The 20,533-nt window shown below is 44.2% G+C and overlaps 1 protein-coding gene across 1 annotated transcript in view; it reads left to right on the top strand.

Annotated features, from left to right (window-relative positions):
- The window catches only part of LOC140467988 (adhesion G protein-coupled receptor E3-like), a 58,929-nt gene that overhangs the window by 19,500 nt on the left and 18,896 nt on the right, over positions 1–20,533 (top strand). Inside the window, exons 6-11 of the mRNA XM_072564110.1 lie at positions 576–628; positions 6,357–6,455; positions 7,288–7,465; positions 11,550–11,669; positions 13,775–13,974; positions 18,502–18,672. Of these exons, the coding sequence (XP_072420211.1) occupies positions 576–628; positions 6,357–6,455; positions 7,288–7,465; positions 11,550–11,669; positions 13,775–13,974; positions 18,502–18,672 (821 nt within the window). The remainder of the gene's footprint in view (positions 1–575; positions 629–6,356; positions 6,456–7,287; positions 7,466–11,549; positions 11,670–13,774; positions 13,975–18,501; positions 18,673–20,533) is intronic.

Raw genomic sequence — 20,533 nt, 5'->3', positions numbered from 1 at the left:
TTAAATAAGGGCAGATAGTGAACAACTCTTTCTTTTCAGCTTTACCCTGCATGGTGGCATAAGGCACAGGAAACTACGGCACGATGGCTATTGTTCACCAGAGGCAACATTTGTATTTAGTCATCGTATGCAAGTTGACATCTTTGTTGAAATAGTGAGCTACAGGATTTCACAAACACCCAAATGTCCACTCAATGAAGTTCGCTGTAATGTGAAACATGATTAAAATAATTCCTATCAGCAAGAGATTTAACAAAAATGTGTAGAGTCGTACGATCATCAAATAGAAAGTAACTCCTTTCCCATTAACATTGTCCTTTCTAATGCGCTTCACAGTGTCAGCATTGGATTGCTCAGTTGCCTGGATATCTTGGCCATGGTATCAATGGTGGGGATAGAACCTCGATACTGGCTGTAGTGGTTCATTTTCTCCTGTTAGTGGAAGGTTGGTCAGGCTAGATTATGAGTCGTCTCTCTCTCAAGTGGAATGAGATGCCTAACGCTGTGACGACTGAAGATTTAGAAGTTTAAATATCCCATTTGTTCTTCACAATGTCCTTTTAAATGTCTTTCAGATAAGAAACGAGGAAATATTTCTGCAGACAGCCAGTCTGACTCTGGATCATGGGTAAGAAATTCCCACAGTCATGTTTGAGGTACTATATCCCTCTAGGCTGATTCCTGGGATGGCAGTAATGATTTATGAAGAGAGCCTGGATCAGTTAGGTCCATTTTCACTGGTGTTTAGAGGAATGAGGGGAGATCTCTTGAAACCTATAAGATTCTAACAGGACTAGACAGGGTAAACACAGGAAGGATGTTACCAGTGATTGCAGAGACTAGAACCGAGGGGTTATGGTCTAAGGATATGGCTGGGCAATTTAGGACTGAGATAGAGAGAAATTTCTTCACTCAGAATCTGTGGAATTCTCTGCCACAGAAAGTGGTTGAAGCCAAAACATTGAATGTTTTCAAGAAGGGGTTAGATAAAGTTCTTTGGACTAAAGGGATCAAAGGGAGACTAAGGGAGACTGAGGGGACTGAGTTGGATGATCAGCCATGATCATATTGAATGGTGGAGCAGGCTCAAAGGGCTGAATGGCCTCCTCCTAGTTTCTATGTTTCTATCTTGAAGTCTCATTTTGTGCAGAGTGCAAACCGCAGAATCAGAGGATTGTTACGTTACAGAAGCAGGCCCTTCAGCCCATCGTACCTGTACTGGTTCTTCAAATGCGCATCATTACTGAGTGCCAAACTCCGGCTTTTCCCTGGACAACTCTTGCCCAACATTTTGATCCAAATAGCTATCAATGTCTTTTTGACTGCTTCAGTTGAACCTGCATCCACCTCCAGGCAGTGCATTCCATTCCCGAACCAGCTGCTGAGTGGCAAAGTTTTTTTCTCATATCACTGTTGCTTCACTTGCACATCACTTTAAATCCGTGCCCTCTCTCATTCTTGTTACCTATTGCGAGCAGGAACTGTTTCTCCCTAGCTACCTGATCCATGATGATGGAAACCTCTATCAGGTCTCCTCACAGCATCCTTCTCTCCAAGGAGAACAGGCCCAACTTCTTCAATCTATCCTCATCACTGAAGTTCCTCATCCCTGGAACTGTGTTTGTAAATCATTCCTGTGCTCTCTCTCCAGTGCATTCACATCTTTCCTACAATGTTCAATGCAGTGCACAATACAACACAAACTGAGAAACTCTTGTGATCCCAGTCCATCTTATACCCTCAGAAGTTAACCTGCAAAGATCCATTTTCATGCTTTATTGTCACATGCACTCACTTGAGTACAATGAAAAGGTTAAAAGTTACCACTTATAGTGCCATCTGAGGTACAACTTACCTAGGTACAGATTCTTCAGCACAAGTTCTTAAGGAAAGAAAATTCGGAAAATAAAGAAACAAAAATTAAAGCATTACAGATCATAGGAACGAATTAGAAAAATATAGAAGTAAAATAGAATCCCTACAGTGTGGAAACAGGCCATTTGGCCCAACAAGTCCACACCGACCCTCCGAAAGGTAACCCACCAGGCCCTTCCCCTGACTAATGCACCAACCTACATATCCTTGAACACTATGGATAATTTAGCACGGCCAATTCACCTAACCTGAACATCTTTGAACTGTGCAAGGAAACCAGAGCACACCCAAGGAGACATGGGGAGAATGTGCAAACTCCCCATAGACAGTCACCCAAGACTGGAATTGAACCCGCATACTGGCACTGAGAGACAGCAGTGCTAACCACTGAGTCACCATGTTACCCAGTGTTCAAATGTTCAGAACAACAGTCATGCCAACCCGATCTATGCCATCACCTTGCCTCCAGTCCACACTGGTGTTATGGACCAGGCCAGACCTCCTCAAAATATTTGACGAGGTAGCCCAGACCTGAACTGTGCGAGTTGTTTTAAACAGGAGTGATGCAGCTGGTCAAACCCCCTTGGTTTTTAACAAAACAGAATTTATTTACAGAGTACTGAATGATACGCAAACAAAAGAGAACAGAATACCAAATAACTTATAGAGTCATAGAGCCATAGAGATGTACAGCGCAGAAACAGACCCTTCGGTCCAACTCGTCCATGCTGATCAGATATCCCAACCCAATCTAGTTTCACCTGCCAGCACCTAGCCCATATTCCTCTAAGCCCTTCCTATTCATATACCCATCCAGATGCCTTTTAAAGGTTGCAATTGTACTCGACTCCACACATGCACCACCCTCTGCATGAAAAAGTTGCCCCTGAGGTCACTTTTATATATTTCCCCCCTCACCCTAAACCTATGCTGTCTGGTTCCAGACTCGTCCACCCCAGGGAAAAGACCTTGTCTATTTACCCTATCCATGCCCTTCATGATCTTATATGCCTCTATAAGGTCACCCTCAGACTCCAACACTCCATGGAAAACAGCCATGGCCTATTCAACCTCTCCCTATAGCTCAAACCCTCTGACCCTGGCAACATCCTTGTAAATCTTTTCTGAACCCTTTCAAGTTTCACAACATCCTTCTGATAGGAAGGAGACCAGAATTACATGCAATATTCCAACTGTGGCTTAATCAATGTCCTGTACAGATGCAACAAGACCTCCCAACTCCTGTACTCAATACTCTGACCAATAAAAGAAAGCATGCCAAACACCACCTTCACTATCCTATCTACCTGTGACTCTCCTTTCAAGGAGCTATAAACCAGCATCCAAGGACTCTTTGCTCAGCAACACTCCCTAGGACCTTACCATTAAGTGTATAAGTCCTGCTAAGATTTGCTTTCCCAAAATGCAGCACCTCGCATTTATCTAAATTAAACTCCATCTGCCACTCCTCAGCCCATTGGCTCATCAGATCAAGATCCTGTTGTAATCTGAGGTAACCTTCTTTGCTGTCCACTACACCTCCAATTTTGGTGTTATCAGCAAACTTATTATCTATACCTCTTAAGCTCACATCCAAATCATTAACATAAATGATGAAAGCAGTGGACCTAGCACTTATCTTTGTGGCACTCCACTGGTCACAGGCCTCCAGTCTAAAAAACAACCCCACCACCCTCTGTCTTCTACCTTTGAGCCAGTTCTGTGTCCAAATGGCTAGTTCTCCCTGTATTCTATGAGATGTAACCTTGCTCACCAGTCTCCCATGGGGAACCTTTGCGAAAACCTTACTGATGTCCATATAGATCATGTCTACTACTGTGTTACTTCTTCAAAAAACTCAATCAAGTTTGTGAGACATGATTTCCCACACACAAACCCATGTTGACTCTCCCTAATCAGTCCTTGCCTTTCAAAATAAATGTATATCCTTTCCCTCAGGATTCCCTCCAACAACTTGCCCACCACCGACGTCAGGCTCAATGGTCTATAGTTCCCTGGCTTGTCCTTACCACCTTTTGTAAATAGTGGCACCACATTAGTCAATCTGCAGGCTTCCAGCACTTCATCTGTTCCAGCAACTTAACGTATTCAAAAAACCGATACGCTAACCCCACAAAATGATGCTAGTGCAACTGTCTGTAACAATCGCTCTTCGCAAAAAGGTAACATCAGACACAGATTCTTACAGGAGAAAGAGGTGGCAGAGAAATTTAACACAGAACCTCCTTCCACTGCAGTTGTTTCTTTGGCTTCCCCAGCTTAATCTGACCAGCAGTTCTTGAACAGCCAGACTGCTAAATCCTAAACAAACCAGAGAAGAGCTGAGCTGGGAGAACTGGGTACTCCCTTTTCATTGTACAAGTGTTTTTCTTTAAACTTAAAAGCTTCTTCAAGTAGATAAACCCAGACATCTCAGAACCCATGACTTTATGACCCCTCTGAAAAAAAATAAACCAAGGACAACATAACCCTTGTTGAAGGAGCAGCATCATCATACCGGGTCTTCAACTCCTTGGGACTGGAAGGCCATGCCAGGCTGATAAATTGCCACGGGCCACTGAGAGGTTGCCACGCCATGCCAAGAAACTGTTATACAGGGTCAGTGCTGAGGCGAAGAGTCTGAGCCTGTGCTGAGACCTGGCTTTTAGATGGTAGTGTTCCTGTGAGTTGTTTTTAGTATTGTTGGCTCAATTCTTTGTAGAGGTCAGGCCAAATTTCTGGGTTGCTTTTAAATGATCTGCTCACGGCAGTGAAGCTACAGAGCAACATAGTCTGAGCTGTACGTTTTCCAACCTCCCAGCAGAGTACGATCAAAAGACCCATGAGGTCACAGTTACATCACTGCTTACCTCAGAGATGTCTAAATGTATGCTATACCCTACCTCTACATGGAGAGCACTTTACCACACGGTGCTAAGCATTTCAGGTCATTGATTTTGCTTTATTGTTCCACTAACTTTTGACAATTCTTTCTAATACATGTCTTTTAGTTCCAGGAAGATTTCATGTGGAATTCTTCCCCAAGTTATGTTGTAGGTCTCTTCCCTGTCTTTTCCAAGACTCCCTACCAAACCACTAGTTCTATAATGCTAATTTGATCAATTTGTGTTTCGTTTTGACAATTGAGAGTTCAAGCCCTAGTCATAGAATCCCCTACAATGTAGATGCAGGCCATTTGGCCCATCAAGTCCACAGCGAAACCCCAAAGAGCATCCAATCTCCCCGCGCCCCAACCCCCAACAACCCACACCCCACACCTATCCTATCCCATCCCAGTAAACCTGCATTCCCCATGGCTAACCCACCTAGCCTGCACTTCCCTGAATACTATGGGCAAATTAGTATGGCCAATCCACCTAACCTGCACATCGTTGGACTGTGGGAGGAAACTGGAGCACCCAGAGGCAACCATCGCAGACACAGGGAGAATGTGCAAACTCCACACAGACAGTTGGCTGAACGTGGAATCGAACTTAGGTCCCTGGTGCTGTGAGGCAGCAGTGCTGAACACTGAGCCACCATGCAGTCTGAGATGCTTGTCGTATTTGTTCAACCCATCTCATTGTGGTACCTTGAAAGGTGCTTTACTTCTCTTCTATCAAAGAATTAATGCCTCTCCTCTCATCCCATCAACTTAAAAAGAAAACATTTTTTTCTTGGCTGTTGTCATAATGGACAAGGTCAGCATTCACTGCCCATCCTTAATTGACCTTGAACAGAATAGGGGTTCCTTTGGCTATTTTAGAGGGCACTTTCAAGTCATTGCTGTGATTCTGGAGTCAGACTGGATAACAAGTTACAAATAAATTGTTGATACCTTCACAACCACCATTACTGAGAAAGCTTTTCAACTCCAAAATCATTGCTTGAAATTAGACATTTGGTGGGACTTGAATCCATGGCCCCAGAATATTGATCTCAAAATTACCAACACACTGACATTTCCATTATGTCATCACTTCCACCAAGGTGCCTCTGCAGGTGTATTTGGTGGAGGAGATAGTGGAAATGAGGAGAGAAAAGTGACCCATCCTGATGAATATTTTGCAGATGTCCCCACCATTTAAATCTACTAAAAGAGTGATAGTTGAAAAGCATGGTGCTGGAAAAGCACAGCAGGTCAGGTAGCATCCGAGGTGCAGGACAATAGACATTTCGGGTATAAGCCCTTCATCAGGAATGTGCGGGAGGGGTAAAAGGGGGCTGAGAGATAAATAGGAGAGTGAGTGTAGGGAAGGTAGCTGGGAGGGTGACAGGTTGACGCATGTGGGGGTGCTAGTGTTAGGTTGGAGAGCAAGGTGGGAAGGTAGATGGACAGGTAGGACAGATCAAGAGGGCAGTGCCGAGCTGGAATGTTGGGTCTGGGATGAGGTGGGGGGAAGGGACATAAGGAAACTATTGACACACTATTGTGAGCATTCCATCATTTCTTAAGGTGTTCAATTCTTTGTGTTGACTAGCAGAAAGCAGCCTCTGTTTTTTATCACTTGATGAATTGGACTAAAGCCTTCAACCGGGAGATACACAACCGCAGCTCTCAGGCTGATGTTACAGTGCAGGTGAGCTCTCCTTTACCACACAGAATACTCAATGGCAAATGTGTCAGACACATCTTCTCAGGACAGCTTCAATTGAAAGAATATAGCAATGTGAAAGTGCCCACTAGCCTTCCTTACAATCCGTTGGCAAGGCCAAAACATTCAGTCTTCATCAGCTTGAAGTGTCTTTTTTTGGTCTGTTTGTACAGCACCTTCTTTGATGTCATATAATCCATGCAGTATGGAAACAGGCTCTTTGGCCCAACGAGTTCACACTGACCCTCTGAAGAGTCACCCACGTATTACTCCACATTTGCCCCTGACTAATATGCCTAACCTACACATCTCTGATGCACACTATGGGCAATTCAGCATGGCCCACTCAATTAACCTGCTCATCTTTGGTCCGTGGGAGGAAACTGGACCACCCGGAGGAAACCCACACTGGCACGGAGAACATGCTAAGTCCATACAGAGGCTGGAATTGAATCCTGGTCCCTGGCACTGTCACGCAGCAGTGCTAACCACGGAGACACTATTCCACCCTGACAAAGGCGCCATACAACTGCAAGTTGTGGCAGTCACTTTAACAGATCTGTTGAACCCCTGTCTGGAGGTCTATCACACAATTTTGCCATGTTATCGTTTTTAGTTCTGCTCAGGATCAGTTCGCCGCTCATATCCTGATTGACACTCAGCCTGTCATGTGGATATGCAGATTTTGATTCCAGGGATCTTTCTTCACATGATTCCTAAGTATTGTTCAAGAGAAACAGTAAACCTGTCACCCCTTGAATGCTCTGAAAAGCAAAAAAGTAGTCCTTGCTATCTAATGCGCTGATTTTCTCGACAGAGGGCCATGGAATTTTCACAGCATCTGCTCGGCAATCGTTCCATTTGGAAGGGTCTGGATGTTACAGAGCGGCGGAAAGTAGCCAACAGCTACCTGCAGGAGATAGGCAATGCTGTCATCGCGGCCGCTCAACATAGCCAGAAGAAGGAAATCATAAAATTGTCCAAGCCCACTTTAGGTAAAACGCCAGTTTTATCTCTCAGTAAGGACTACCCAAGTGTACTACACCTCATACACTAAGAACCTACTTCACTTATAATTAGTCATTCCTCCATTTCCAGAGTCTGCACGAGAAACAGGAGCTGTAGCAGTCCATTTGGCCTCTCAAAATTCTTCCCCTCTAATTCATCAGATATGGGTGGTGATGGTGAGGTCAGTGTTCAATGACCATCCCTCAATCTGCTTGAAATGAGGAGCTGACTGGATCTGGAGGGTGGGTAAGAGTCAGCCACACTGCAGTGGGTCACACGTAGGCCAGACCAGGTATGGGCGGCAGTTTCTTGATAATTGTTCCCATGGTAATCCCACCATCAACATTGACCTCCATCCACTCTCAATCTTCTCAGAGCGAGCTGAGGAAGGCTGGAAATTAAATCTATTTTTATATGCTCCGACTTACGCTCCATGACCCCTACTATTAAAGACACCAGCTTATGAAATATCCAGACTATTATCTCATCGCTGCCTGTGATGAATTTGCTGCTGTTGTACAAGATAGTGATTCTGAAAAGGGTCAGTGCATTCGTTCTCAGTTAATCTGCAGATGTCATAAGGACAATAACAGAGCAGTGTTGGATATTAATGGTGTCAGGTCAGCCATCTTGGGCTCCTCATTTTCTCTGTAACAATGTCCAATAGACCGAGGTAACTTGTATCTAGTTTCTATCATGAGATCTTGCTTAAGGTAAGAGGTTGACCTTGTTCAAAAACCAAATGTCTGTCCTCTACCTGACTCGACCAAGCGGACGCTGTGGATTTCAAACTGAAATGAGGGGCAAAGTCTAAAAAAATGTGGGCGATCACAGCAGGTCAGGCAACGTCCATGGGGAAAGAGCAAGCTAACTTTTCAAGTCTAGATGACTTGTTACCAGATCTGATGTGAAGTTTGGAGGGGCCAGCATTTATACAATCATACGAGGTGGGGGGTTGGAGTGCTGGGGGAGGAAGGATATTGATGGGAATGTGAGAATGACAGAACAATGGTGTGTCTAACTGCCAGACTGGAAAGAGCAAACAGTCCAACTGGGTTGGGTGGAGGGGAGAGAGGACATGGTGACAGAGAATGTAACAGGTAAAATTAAAAGAAAGGGAAGCAATGGGAGTGGGTTCACACCTGAAGGTGTTGAATTCAATATTAAGTTCAGAAGGCTGGAAAGTGCCAACCTGAAGATGAGATGTTGGTCCTCTAATTAGTGCTGTGATTCACTGGAATACTGCAACATACCAAGGACGGACAAGTGGGCATGTGAGCAGAATGCTTGGTTAAAATGACCAGGAATACTGGGACTGCAAGTGATCTGCGAAAGCGGTCACCCATTTATCTCTCCACCCTGTAGGCTCCCTGCTTCTATTCCTGATGAAGGGCTTTTGCCCGAAATGTCGATTTTCCAGCTCCTCAGATGCTGCCTGACCAGCTGTGCTTTTGCAGCACCACTCTGATTGAAACTCTGTTGAGTACAGGAGTTGGGAGGTCATGTTGCAGCTGTCCAGGACATTGGTTAGGCCACTGTTGGAATATTGTATGCAATTCTGGTCTCCTTCCTATCAGAAAGAAGTGAAAATTGAAAGGGTTCAGAAAAGATTTGCAAGCATGTTGCCAGGGTTGGAGAATTTGAGCTATAGGGAGAGGCTGAACAGGCTGGGGCTGTTTTCTCTGGAGCTTCGGAGGCTGAGGGGTAACCTTATAGAGGTTTATAAAATTATGAGGAGCATGGATAGGGTAAATAGGCAAAGTCTTTTCCCTGGGGCTGGGGAGTCCAGAACTAGAGAGCATAGATTTAGGGTGAGAGGGGAAATATATAAAAGAGACCTACGGGGCAACATTTTCACACAGAGAGTGGTACGGGTATGGGATGAGCTGCCAGAGGAAGTGGTGGAGGCTGGTACAATTGCAACATTTAAGAGGCATTTGGATGGGTATATGAATAGGAAGGGTTTGGAGGGATATGGGCCGGGTGCTGGCAGGTGGGACTAGATTGGGTTGGGATATCTGGTCAGCATGGACCGAATGGTCTGTTTCCATGCTATACGTCTCTATGACTCTATGACTCTATCTGTAGTCCTCACTTTTGCCTAGTAAAGTGGTCTTGCAGTCTACATTTGGTTTCTCCAACCTAGAGTAGGCCCCACTGGGAGTGGCGAATGCAATGGACCAGATTGGAGGAGGTAGAGGTGAAATGCTGCTTCACCAGGATGACCAACACTCATTTTACTGCTCCTCGGATGCTGCCTGAACTGCTGTGCTCTTCCAGCACCACTAATCCAGATATATGACCAACACTCTAGTTAGTCTATCCAACATGGCGTCAGTGGTGGCTGTTTGAAGGTTTAGTTTAGCTTCACCACTGCAACATTGGAGTGCAAACTGTGTGCTATATTTCCCACATTATCACTTCAAAAGTGTTTTATTGAGAGCAAAAGGTGCTTTGGGACCTGAAGTTGTGACAAAAGTTCCTACCCTCCTACATTCTTTTGTTGGGATGTTATGAGAATTTGATATAATTGCTCCATTGGCATAATTGCTTCATTGATGGATAAACCTGACATTAAAAACTAAGGTACCTTCACTTGCAGTTTGTGAAATGGCAACAGGAATTTAAACATTAAGTGTCAACTGCAGTGCTCATGTGACCCAAATATATGACCCACAAAACTCAGCTTGTTGACCAATGGGATTTGGAACTAATACTTAATACCGTATCACTACCACTTATGAATTAGTCATCTCCTTCCATAGCTCTTCTCAACCCAAATTATATCTTGCCTTTCATTTTCAATTCCTAATTAATAATGAAATACCTTATTAAGTGAAAAAAATGCACATAAATGTTCCACCTACAAGATTAGGTCAGAGAGAGTGAGTAACTCAGCTCCTGACTCCCCGCAGCCTGTCCACCATCTACAAGGCACAGATCAGGAATATGGCAGAATACTGTCTGTTGTATTGCATTCTGGGTGCCAGTCACAAGCTGCCAACAAATGTCCTTTCTAAAATTTATAAATAATCAAGTGGTGAAAATTAAAAACCCCAGAGCCATTGCCAACTCCAAGGTCAAAATTTCAAAGGAAGCTAATCAAATTCTAATTAAAATACCATTTTAGGTGCTAAAGGCATGTCTAATATTTGTACAGGATAGACCATTAGAGATTCTTGTCAAGGAGAAGCATTTACATGGTGTAATTCACTCCCATAGCTACAAGGTATAGTTCACTCCTACGACCACAAAGTGTAGGTTATTGCATGATTGCAACAGCTACAGTTAACATCAGAGTGTTAGGCATCAGGAGCCAGGTATGTCACATCTGATCAGGATCCAATACAAGACAAAGTGTTTCTACTCCCAAGGCTGGTTGGCATGAGCAGGTTGGGGGGACGCTAATGTAACTCCGATGTTAACTCCTTCAGCCCCACTACCTTGTACAACATACTCCAAATGCCTGGTTTGACTGAGGCCACAGCAACTCTCCATCGGTTAATCAGCATTCAGGGTAAGCAGCCTGTTTGCTTGATAGATGAAACACTATTTGGAAAACCCCACTTCCTCTACTGGAGGCCCAGTGCGGTCGGAGTACGTTCCACCTACAAAGTACCTTGTGGCAGCGCACAACTCTCATTCAACAGCATCTGCCAAAACCCCTGGCATTGACCACCTGAAAGGAAAAGGGGCACATGTTCTTATGACCACAGTGAGCTGCAGACCTTAGTGGAGCTCACTGAAGCAGTCATGATGGTAGGGTGCCTTTGGGTTGACATAGACAAGATGAGCCAAATTGCATCCTGTATGCTGGATTATTTCAATTTATGGGTGAGGTTACTGAGGTTATCCCAGCACCTGACTTCTGGTGCTGGGATAACGATGCCATAATTTACTCAAGGGCTAGACATGGAGATGGTGGGATCTCAATTTGGCTCATTATTTCTGAATCTATCAGACTAGGAGCAGCTGCATGTCTGTATTATTGTGTGTAACCTGTCCAGTTTAAGCATAGCATCACCAAAATAGATATGCAATATTAAAATCATCTTCTCTTCTTCCCATCAGATCTTGAAATAAGTTTCATTGAAAGGCACAACATCACTGGGAACAAAACTGTGACATTAGAAGCCAAAGGAGACACTCTGAATGTTGACCCCTACACCATTTTAGGTGACAAAGACTCTGGTATGTCTCTGCTTTATTCACCTTTATTACGTCATGGGATAAACCCTCCTGCTTAATTTAAGCCAGCAACACAGAAGAGATTTTTCCCGTGCAGTAATCTGTGAAAATTCAAGACACCAAGAACTATTCAAAGTAAAAATTAACAACTTTATTTCTTAAAGTATAACAGAGAATAATTAACTAACAACTATTTACAACTCCTTCCTCTAACCTATCTTTTACCTTCCCTTCTATAATTCTAGTCTGATAAAACTCCCTATTAAGATTTACCAAAAATTCAAGTTTTCAAGACCAGCCAGATGTCAAATCTTCTCTTCTGTCTTCTTTTCGTCTCCTTTGGGATTTATGTTTCATAGGTCATTGATCGATAAAATACCATTAAGAGCGCTATTCTCTGGCAGTCTGTTGAGGCTGGTGGCTTGGCAGTTCTCCTTCAATTGTTCAGGTTTTCTCAGTCTTATACCCCCAAAGCATCGGATTGTATCAGTGGCTTTGAAGATTGCCAATATTCTGAATTCAAACTTGATTGGAGTTTGGTATTTTTGGGGCATAAACTGATTGGCCGAATTTGAATTTTTTTTTCATCTCCAGGCAGCCCAGCTAATCTAGCTTTCGACCAAGCATTACATTGTGACCTTATTCAGAACATTTGGTGCTGTGTCAGGTAGTTCTGATAGATTTTAACTCTCCTAAAGGTACAGTACACCCACATCTTCATGACACCTGTGCACCTGAGTGAATAACAAAACTCACTTTTAAAACTTGGCCCGTGGCGAGCGTTTGCCAACCATGACACTTAACAAGGGACTGTTGTAATAAGTGACCAAACGTAACATTGTGTATATGTTGATAAAACACCATGGAACCCATTGTAAATAGCCACACATCATGACATCTCATCAATCAGACATCCCTTGGGCTCAGTGGTTAGCACTGTTGTCCTACAGCACCAGGCATCAGCTCTCGGTTTGATTCTAACCTTGGGTGACTGTCTGTGCGGAGTTTCCTCTGGGTGCTCTGGTTTCCTCCCACAGTGCAAACATGTGGAGATTAGGTGGATTGGCCATGTGACCTTGACCCTCAGGTTCCGGTATCTATGAGTTAGTCAGGAGTAAATATAGGATAATGGGGCAGGGGAATGGGGTTGGGTGGGTTACTCTTCAGAGGGTCGGGATGGGCCAAATGGTCTGCTTCCATACTATAGGGATTCTATGATCAATGACCTCCTGGAAGCCCTTTGAGAAATAAGTGAGTCAATTTTGTGAGTAAATCTGTGCCAAATTAACATGTGCATGGCACTAATAGCATTTACACAGCACCTTTAAAGTTATAATCTATCCCAAAATGCTTTGCATGAGTGTACTTTGACACCGAACCACATAGGGAGATGGTAGGACAGGTGGCCAAATGGCTTGGTTTGAAAGAGCGCCTTAAAGAAGCAGAGAGGAGGAGAGCTATGAATATGCAAGAATTCCAGCATTTGGAGCTAACAGTTCCTGAAGGTGCACCTGCTAATTGTGGCATGATTAAAATAAGGGGAAGCGCAGAGATCTCAAGGGGTTTTGAGTTGGTTGCAATGAGGAGAAGTTTCTTCAGCCAGAGGGTGGTGAATCTGTGGAACCCATTGCCCCAGAAGGCAAATGTATTTATGATTGACAGAGACAGGTTCTCGATTAGTAAAGGGAGAAGGCAAAAGAATGAGGCTGAGAAACCTACCAGCCATCATCGAATGGTGGAGCAGACTCAACAGGCTGAATGGCCTCGTTTTGCTCCTATATCTTATGGGATTACAGAGATGAGAAGGACATGAGTGTAAGGCTGGGGTTGAAGATTGAAACGTTGCTCAGAGCTAAAGTCAAAATAGACCAGCAAGTACAGCAGCTGAGTTTTAGATCGTAACACAGCAGTAGGAGTCCATTCGGCTCTTTGAATCTGCTCCACCATTCATTCAATGAGATCCTGGTTGTCCTTTTGCCTGTCTTCACTCGCTCCCCCCACCCAATAACCCTCAGCTTCATAATAACACTCTACATGATCTCCTCATACTTAGAGTCTTAGAGTGGTCAGTGATCTGACTTTCTTCCTTATCTTTTCTGTCCTGGAAGCTACACTCGCCTTTATTTCCTACAGTAATTTGGACTCCATCATCGGTCCAGAGCTAGTGGTTGATGAAAGCAATGTGTCGAAGAATCTACAGCCCAGCGAGTTTTATTCAAGAGTGGTAACTGTAACGAAAGGGAACAGAGGAATGCAAAATCTGAGTGGAAATGTTAGCATTACTTTCAGCAGAATTCAAGGGAAACAGGTCAGTGGTTGGAATTTTTTGAACAGATCAACACGGTTTCTGTCGATCATTAACCAGTTGCTGTCAATCATCATCTTCACAAATCCCTGTTCTCCCTAGTTTGGCATCATTGGCAAGTTTAGAGATTTTTCCATCAACCCTCATCTCCAAATCGCTTGTGGCGACACGATGTCTCAGTAGTTAGCACTGCTGCCTCACAGTGCCAGCGACCTGGGTTTGATTCCAGCATTGGGCTGCTCTTTCTGTGGAGTTTACACATTCCCCTGTGTCTGCACAGGTTTCTTCTGGGTGCTCTGGTTTTCTCCCGCTGTTCAATGATGTGCAGGTTAGGTGGATTGACCATATGCTAAAGTGCATATGGTATCTTGGGATGTGCAGGCTAGGTGGATTAGCCATGGGCATTTTAGGGTGGGATGCTCCTTGGAGGTTATTGTCGACTCAATGGGCCAAATGGCCTGATTCCACACTTGTCAGGATTGTATGATTTAGATAGAGTTGATTCTGCTGTCACATGGTGGTTCCGTTCTCGTGCAATCTGTGGCTATAAGAAAATCGCGTAATAGCAGTTCTATTTACACTAATGGGGCTGGAATTGCATTATAACTGAGACATGCTTTAAAAGTTTCTGCTATCGAAACATTGTCCCCAATTTGTCAGTCATGTTCTAGCAAATTTGCATTAGTGAAACGCGCAGAATGACCTGTAAAGAAGAAAAAGCAAGGGTCCCAACACCGCGACCCCTGCAGAACGTTACTTTCAACTCATTTCCAGTGTGCGAAATACCCATCAACACATACCTCCTGTTTATTATCTATTATATGAGGGATTTCAGCTGCCCCAATATTAATTGAGATAATCACAGTACTCAGAGTTGTGAGAGACTGGTTTCTTGAAATGTACACAGTAGAGCTTTTGATATCAACATGTTGATGGTCTGACCAGGTACAGTGTAGTGTTGCACCTAATTCTAGGCAATAAAGATGTTTGAAGTGTCGGGGGAGCATTTTAATGCGAATGATTACAACGCTATAAGTTTAAAGTTTCTTATGGAGAAAGGTGGTCTGCAAAAAAGGGTTTTGGATTGGGGTAAGGACAATTTGATTAGAATTGGACAGGAACGGGCTAAAGCAGTCTTAAGAACAGCGAATTGAGGGTAATTCCACAGCAGAAGAGTGGGAGGAGTTCATGAAGAACATAGCAAGAGTATAGGCTCAATATGTTCCTTTTAGGGTGAAATTCAAACCCAGAAAACCCTGGATATCGAGGAATATTCAGGACCGGTTGGAAAGGAAAAGAGAGATGTGTAACATGTACAAACACAGCAAATCAATGAAGATCTGAGAGGAATATCAAAAGTGCAGGGAAGAAAATTAAGAAAGCAATCTGATGGGGTTACATGGGATCAATCATAGAATCCCTATAGTGCAGATAGAGGCCATTCAGCCCATTGTGTCTCCACCATCTCTGAAGAGCATCCCACCCAGACCCAGCCTACCACAGCATTCCCTACTGGCTAACCCACCTGTCCTGAGACACTACGGTGCAATTTGGCATGGCCAATCCACCTCATCTGGAATGTGGGAGGAAACCCAGACAGACACGGGGAGAATGTGCAAACTCCACACAGACATTAACCCAAATCAAACCTGAGTCCCTGGTGCTTTGATCCAACCACTGACCCATCATGCTGCCCACAAAATCCTGACGGAAGCAAAGAGGGGCCATGAGAAAACACTGGCAAGTAAAATGCAGGAGATTCCTAAAATATTCCACAAGTATATCAAGGGGAAGTGAATTACCAGGGAAAGAGTAAAGTCTGGGATCAAGGGAGCAATCTGTATGTGAAGCCAAAGGACATTGGTGGAGTGTGAAGCAAATACCTCTCATCTGTCTATACCCGGGCGAAGGAGGATACAAGGACAGAATTTGAGAAGGTGGACTGTGAGGTTCTTCAGCAGATGAATATAAGAAACGAGGAGGTAATGGAGGATTTCGCAGGTGTAGAAGTGGACAAATTCCTAGGGCAGGGTGAGTTCTATTCCAGGCTGCTGTGGGGGTAAGGAAGGAAATAACAGAGGCTCTGACCTAAATTGTTAAATTGCCTCTGGCCACAGGAGAGGTGCCAGAGGACTGGAGGACAGCTAATGTGTTTCCCAGTTTACCAGAAGAATGATAGAGATAAGCCAGGGAACTATAGATAAGTAAATCTTACATTAGTGATAGGGAAACTACTGGAGAAATGGTGAAGAAGGAAATTTCCATTTAGAGATGCAAGGTTTGATCGGAGATAATGAGCATGGCTTTGTCAGAAGGAGGTCATGCTTGACAAATCAAATGGAATGTTTCGGGGAGGTGCCCAGCTGTGTAAATGAGGGGAGGGTGTTTGATGGCATTAATATGGGTTTCAGCAAGGTCTTTGACAAGGTCCCACACGGAAACTGATAAAGAAGGTAAAAACAGGTGGGACCGAGACCAACTTGGCAAGTTGGATGCAAAACTGTCTTATTGATAGGAGACAGAGAGTGGGTGATAAGCAGCTGTTTGTGTTAATGGAGCCCAGTGTGCAGTGGTATACCAAAGGGATCAGCACTGGGTCCGTAGATGAGAATTTGGGGGAGAATAATAAATAAGTTTGAGAATGATACAAAGATTACTCGGGTAGTTGATGGTGAAGAGGAAGGTGTTTAATTACAGGAGAATAGAAACGGATTAGTCAGAACAGTAGATCAATGGCAGGTGGAGTTTCACCCTGAAAAATGTGAGGTAATGCACTTTGGATGAGTTCTATAGCAACATGACCCTTCGGTCCAACTCCTCCATGCTGACCAGATATCCTAAACTAATCTGGTACAATTTGCCAGCATTTGACCCATATCTCTGTCAACCTTTCCTGTTCATACACCCATACAGATCCCATTTATTGTTCTAATTGTAGCAGCCTCCAGCACTTCCACTGGTATCTTGTTCCATACATGTATCATCGTCTGTGTGAAAAAGTTGTGCCTTAAGTGTTTCCCCTCTCAACTTAAACCTCTTTTAGGACATCTCTACCCTGACCATCCACCATATCCATGCCCCTCATGATTTTATAAACCTCCATAAGGTCACCCCTCACTCCATAGCTCTAGGAAAACAGCCCAACCTATTCAGCCTCTCCCTATAGCTCAAACCCTCCAACCCTGGTAACATCCTTGTCAATTTTTCTGCACTTTTTCAAGTTTAACGACATCATTCCTGTCGCACGGAGACCAGAATCGAACACAGAATTCCAAAAGTGGTCTTACCAATGTCCTGTACAGCTGCCACATGATCCCCAACTCCTATACTCAGTGCAGTGACCAATAAAGGGAAGTGTACCAAGCACCATCTTCACATCCTATTTAGCTGTGACTCCACCTTCAAGGAACGATGAACCTGCACTTCAAGGTCTCTTTATTCAGCAATACTGCCAAGGACCTTAAGTGTAAATCATGCCTGATTCCCCTTTCCTAAAAGCAACGCATTTATTTAAATTAAACTCCATATGCCAGTCATCCATCCAATGGCCCATCTGATCAAGGTCCCATTGAACTCTGAGATAACCTCCTTCACTCTCCACTCCACCACCAATTTTGGTGTCATCTTCAAATTGCAAGCCTTTTCTCCTATGTTCCCATCCAAATAATTGATATAAATGATAAACAACAGTGGACCCAGCACTGCTCCTTGCAGCACACCACTGGTCACAGGCCTCCAATCTGACAAAAAAACAACACTCCGCCACCACCCTCTGTCTCCTACCTTTAAGCCAACTCAATGAATGACAGGAAATGAGGAAGCTCAGAGGAACAGAGGGATCTTGGGATGCTTGTTCACCTATCCCCAAAGGTGGGAGGACAGGTTAATAGAGCAGAAGGACACTTGCCTTTATCAGTCGTGGTACAGATTGTGAGAGCAGGAAGTTCTTGTTGGAGTTGTACGGGAACATTGGTGAGGCCACAGCTGGAGTACTGTGTGCAGTTCTGGTCCCCACACTACAGGAAGGATGTGATTGCATTGGAGAGGGTACAGAGGAGATTCACCTGGATGTTCCCTGGAATGGAGCATTTCAGCAATGGAGAGAGGCTGGCTTAGCTCGGCTTGTTTCTTTGGAACAGAGAAAGTGGAGGGGGCACCTGATAGAGAGGTGTGTAAGATTATGGACAGGGGAGATAGGAAGCAGATTTTCTCCTCAGTCAAAGGGTCAATAACAAGGTGGGGGGGGGAGCGGAAGGGGGGCTTCATTTTAAAAGGATGGATAGCAGGCTTTGGTGGTTGAAATGCACAGTCTGTATATTTGGCAGTACAGCCTCAATGGGCCAAAGGGCCTTTTCTGTATTGTATGAGTCTATGTGAGTGGGGACGTTGCAGGAGCTTCCATGAATGTACACCCCCTTGCCCTTGGCAGCAGTAAGAACTCTGCAGCCTAAAGGATGCTCTCATGGGAGTCTTGGCCAATTACATTCTTTGCTTCTGCAACACTGAATGAGAACTGATGCTTTCTTGCAGGAAGGTATTGCCCGAGGGGATAAAGTTTGTGTCGCTTGGAAGTCTTCTGAGGAAGGTGGCAACTGGTCTCCATCAAGTTGTTTCCTCGTGGCCATGAATGCGACTCACATGGAGTGCAGATGCAGTGTCCTCTCCAGCTTTGCAGTGCTCCTGGCTCTCTATGAGATCACGGTAGGAACTGAACTCCCATTGCTCCTTAACCACATGTAGGTCACTGAGCCGTGTCCGTGTCCAGTTACTGTCAATAGCACAGGGCAGAAGCAGCAGGGAGACTGATTTATTGTGGAACCATCACGACCCGCAGATACCGGCATACAATTCTTTTATTGTGTGGTTTGATGCCACACAATTAGACAAACTGTCTGAGGAGAAGGCAAAGTCAAGAATTGTCTTCAAGCTGAGACTTGAACACAGAAACATAGAAAACAGGAGCAGGAGTAGGCCTTTCGACCCCTTCTAGCCTGCTCCACCTTTCCATATGATCGGCTGATCATCCGCATCAGTCCCTTTTTCCTGCTTTTTCCCCTTTGATCCCTTTAGCCCAAAGAACTATATCTAACTCCTTCTTGAAAACATTCAATGTTTCGGCCTCAATCGCTTTTTATTGCAGTGAATTCCACAGGCTCCCTAGTCTCTGGGTGAAGACATTTCTCCTCATCTCAGTCCTAATTAGCTTACCCTGTATCCTTACATTGTGATCCTTGGTTCTGGTTACTGGGAACATCATAGATATACCAGTGTCTGACTTACAGTTACATTGCATGATGATGAATCCATCTTCTTCTGTGTTCATGTTTATATAATCTCAAATGTTCTGGTCTGGTGTAGTATAGTGTAGTCTGCTATTCTCCTACAGTGTTCAAACTCCACCCACAATGTACTATTTATGTACAATGATGTGCACCTCAGTGACATCATCACAAGGTTGCTCCAGGGTCCTGTAACCTTAACAGAAGTGACGGCCAGGAACTTCTGATATTATTGGAGGTTTCACCTGCTTATTGAAAAAGCAACAAGGCTCCCAAGGTGACTCATTCGAGCCATATTTCCACATCTTGTGACTGGGGAACTTGGAAATGGTGTGCCTTTGTGTGAAATCAAGTCCTGGTAGAAATCCCACCCATATCCTGTTGGATAGTTGGTGCAATTTGTATTCAATAAGTAACTCAGCAATATAGCTAGACTGGAGGGAGCACTTGTGGGCATTGTGGTAGTATCCCTACCTCTGACTCCGGAGGCCTGAGTTCATGTTCCACATGCTCTTGAGGTGTGTAATAACTCCCCAGTGCAGGTAGGTTAGAATGTACCTATAGATAGTCTCAGAGATAATAACAATTTGCCGTAAAAACCCATGTGGAAATTGCCATCCTTACCCAGTCTGTCTAACACATGACTCCAGACCCACAGCAATGTGGTTGAATATAAACCATCCTCTGGAAAGGCAGGACAAGCCACTCAGTTCAAAGGGAGCTGTGGTGTCAAATGCTCGTGTTGCACAAACTCCATTGAAAAGATTTTCGGGAAAGGAGGCTGATTTACAATATCCTTTGGTAAAGAAGGGGATTACAGTATGAATCGTTGATCTCTAATTTTAATGGCATTGTCTCCTTGTTCCAGATACCACTCAACAAAGGAATTCTTTCTATATTCATCCTGTCAAATCCTTTAACCATCTTAAGCACTCCATTTGGTCTATCCTGTCAAGGAAATGCGTTTTGGAAGATCTAATTCAGGGGGGATGTATACAGTAAACACCAGAACCCTTAGCAGTATCAACATTCAGAGGAAGTCTCGTCTGCAGTTCTCTGAAAGTGGTAATACAAGTCCACAGGGTGGTCAGGAAGCCAAATGGCATGCTTACCTTTATTGGTCTGGGCATGGAGTATAAAAATTGGCAAGTCATCTTGCAGCTGTATTCAACTTTAGTTAGGCCACATTTGGAATGTTGTGGCCAGTTCTGGTTGCCACACAAACAGAGGGACATGGAGGCTTTGGAGAGGGTACAGAAAAGGTTTACCAGGATGTTGCTTGG

The sequence above is a fragment of the Chiloscyllium punctatum genome, chromosome 46, assembly GCF_047496795.1.
Source record: "Chiloscyllium punctatum isolate Juve2018m chromosome 46, sChiPun1.3, whole genome shotgun sequence".
Taxonomy (NCBI): domain Eukaryota; kingdom Metazoa; phylum Chordata; class Chondrichthyes; order Orectolobiformes; family Hemiscylliidae; genus Chiloscyllium; species Chiloscyllium punctatum.
Note: the sequence above shows the minus strand (reverse complement) of the source record. Positions and strands in the feature narration are given on the sequence as shown.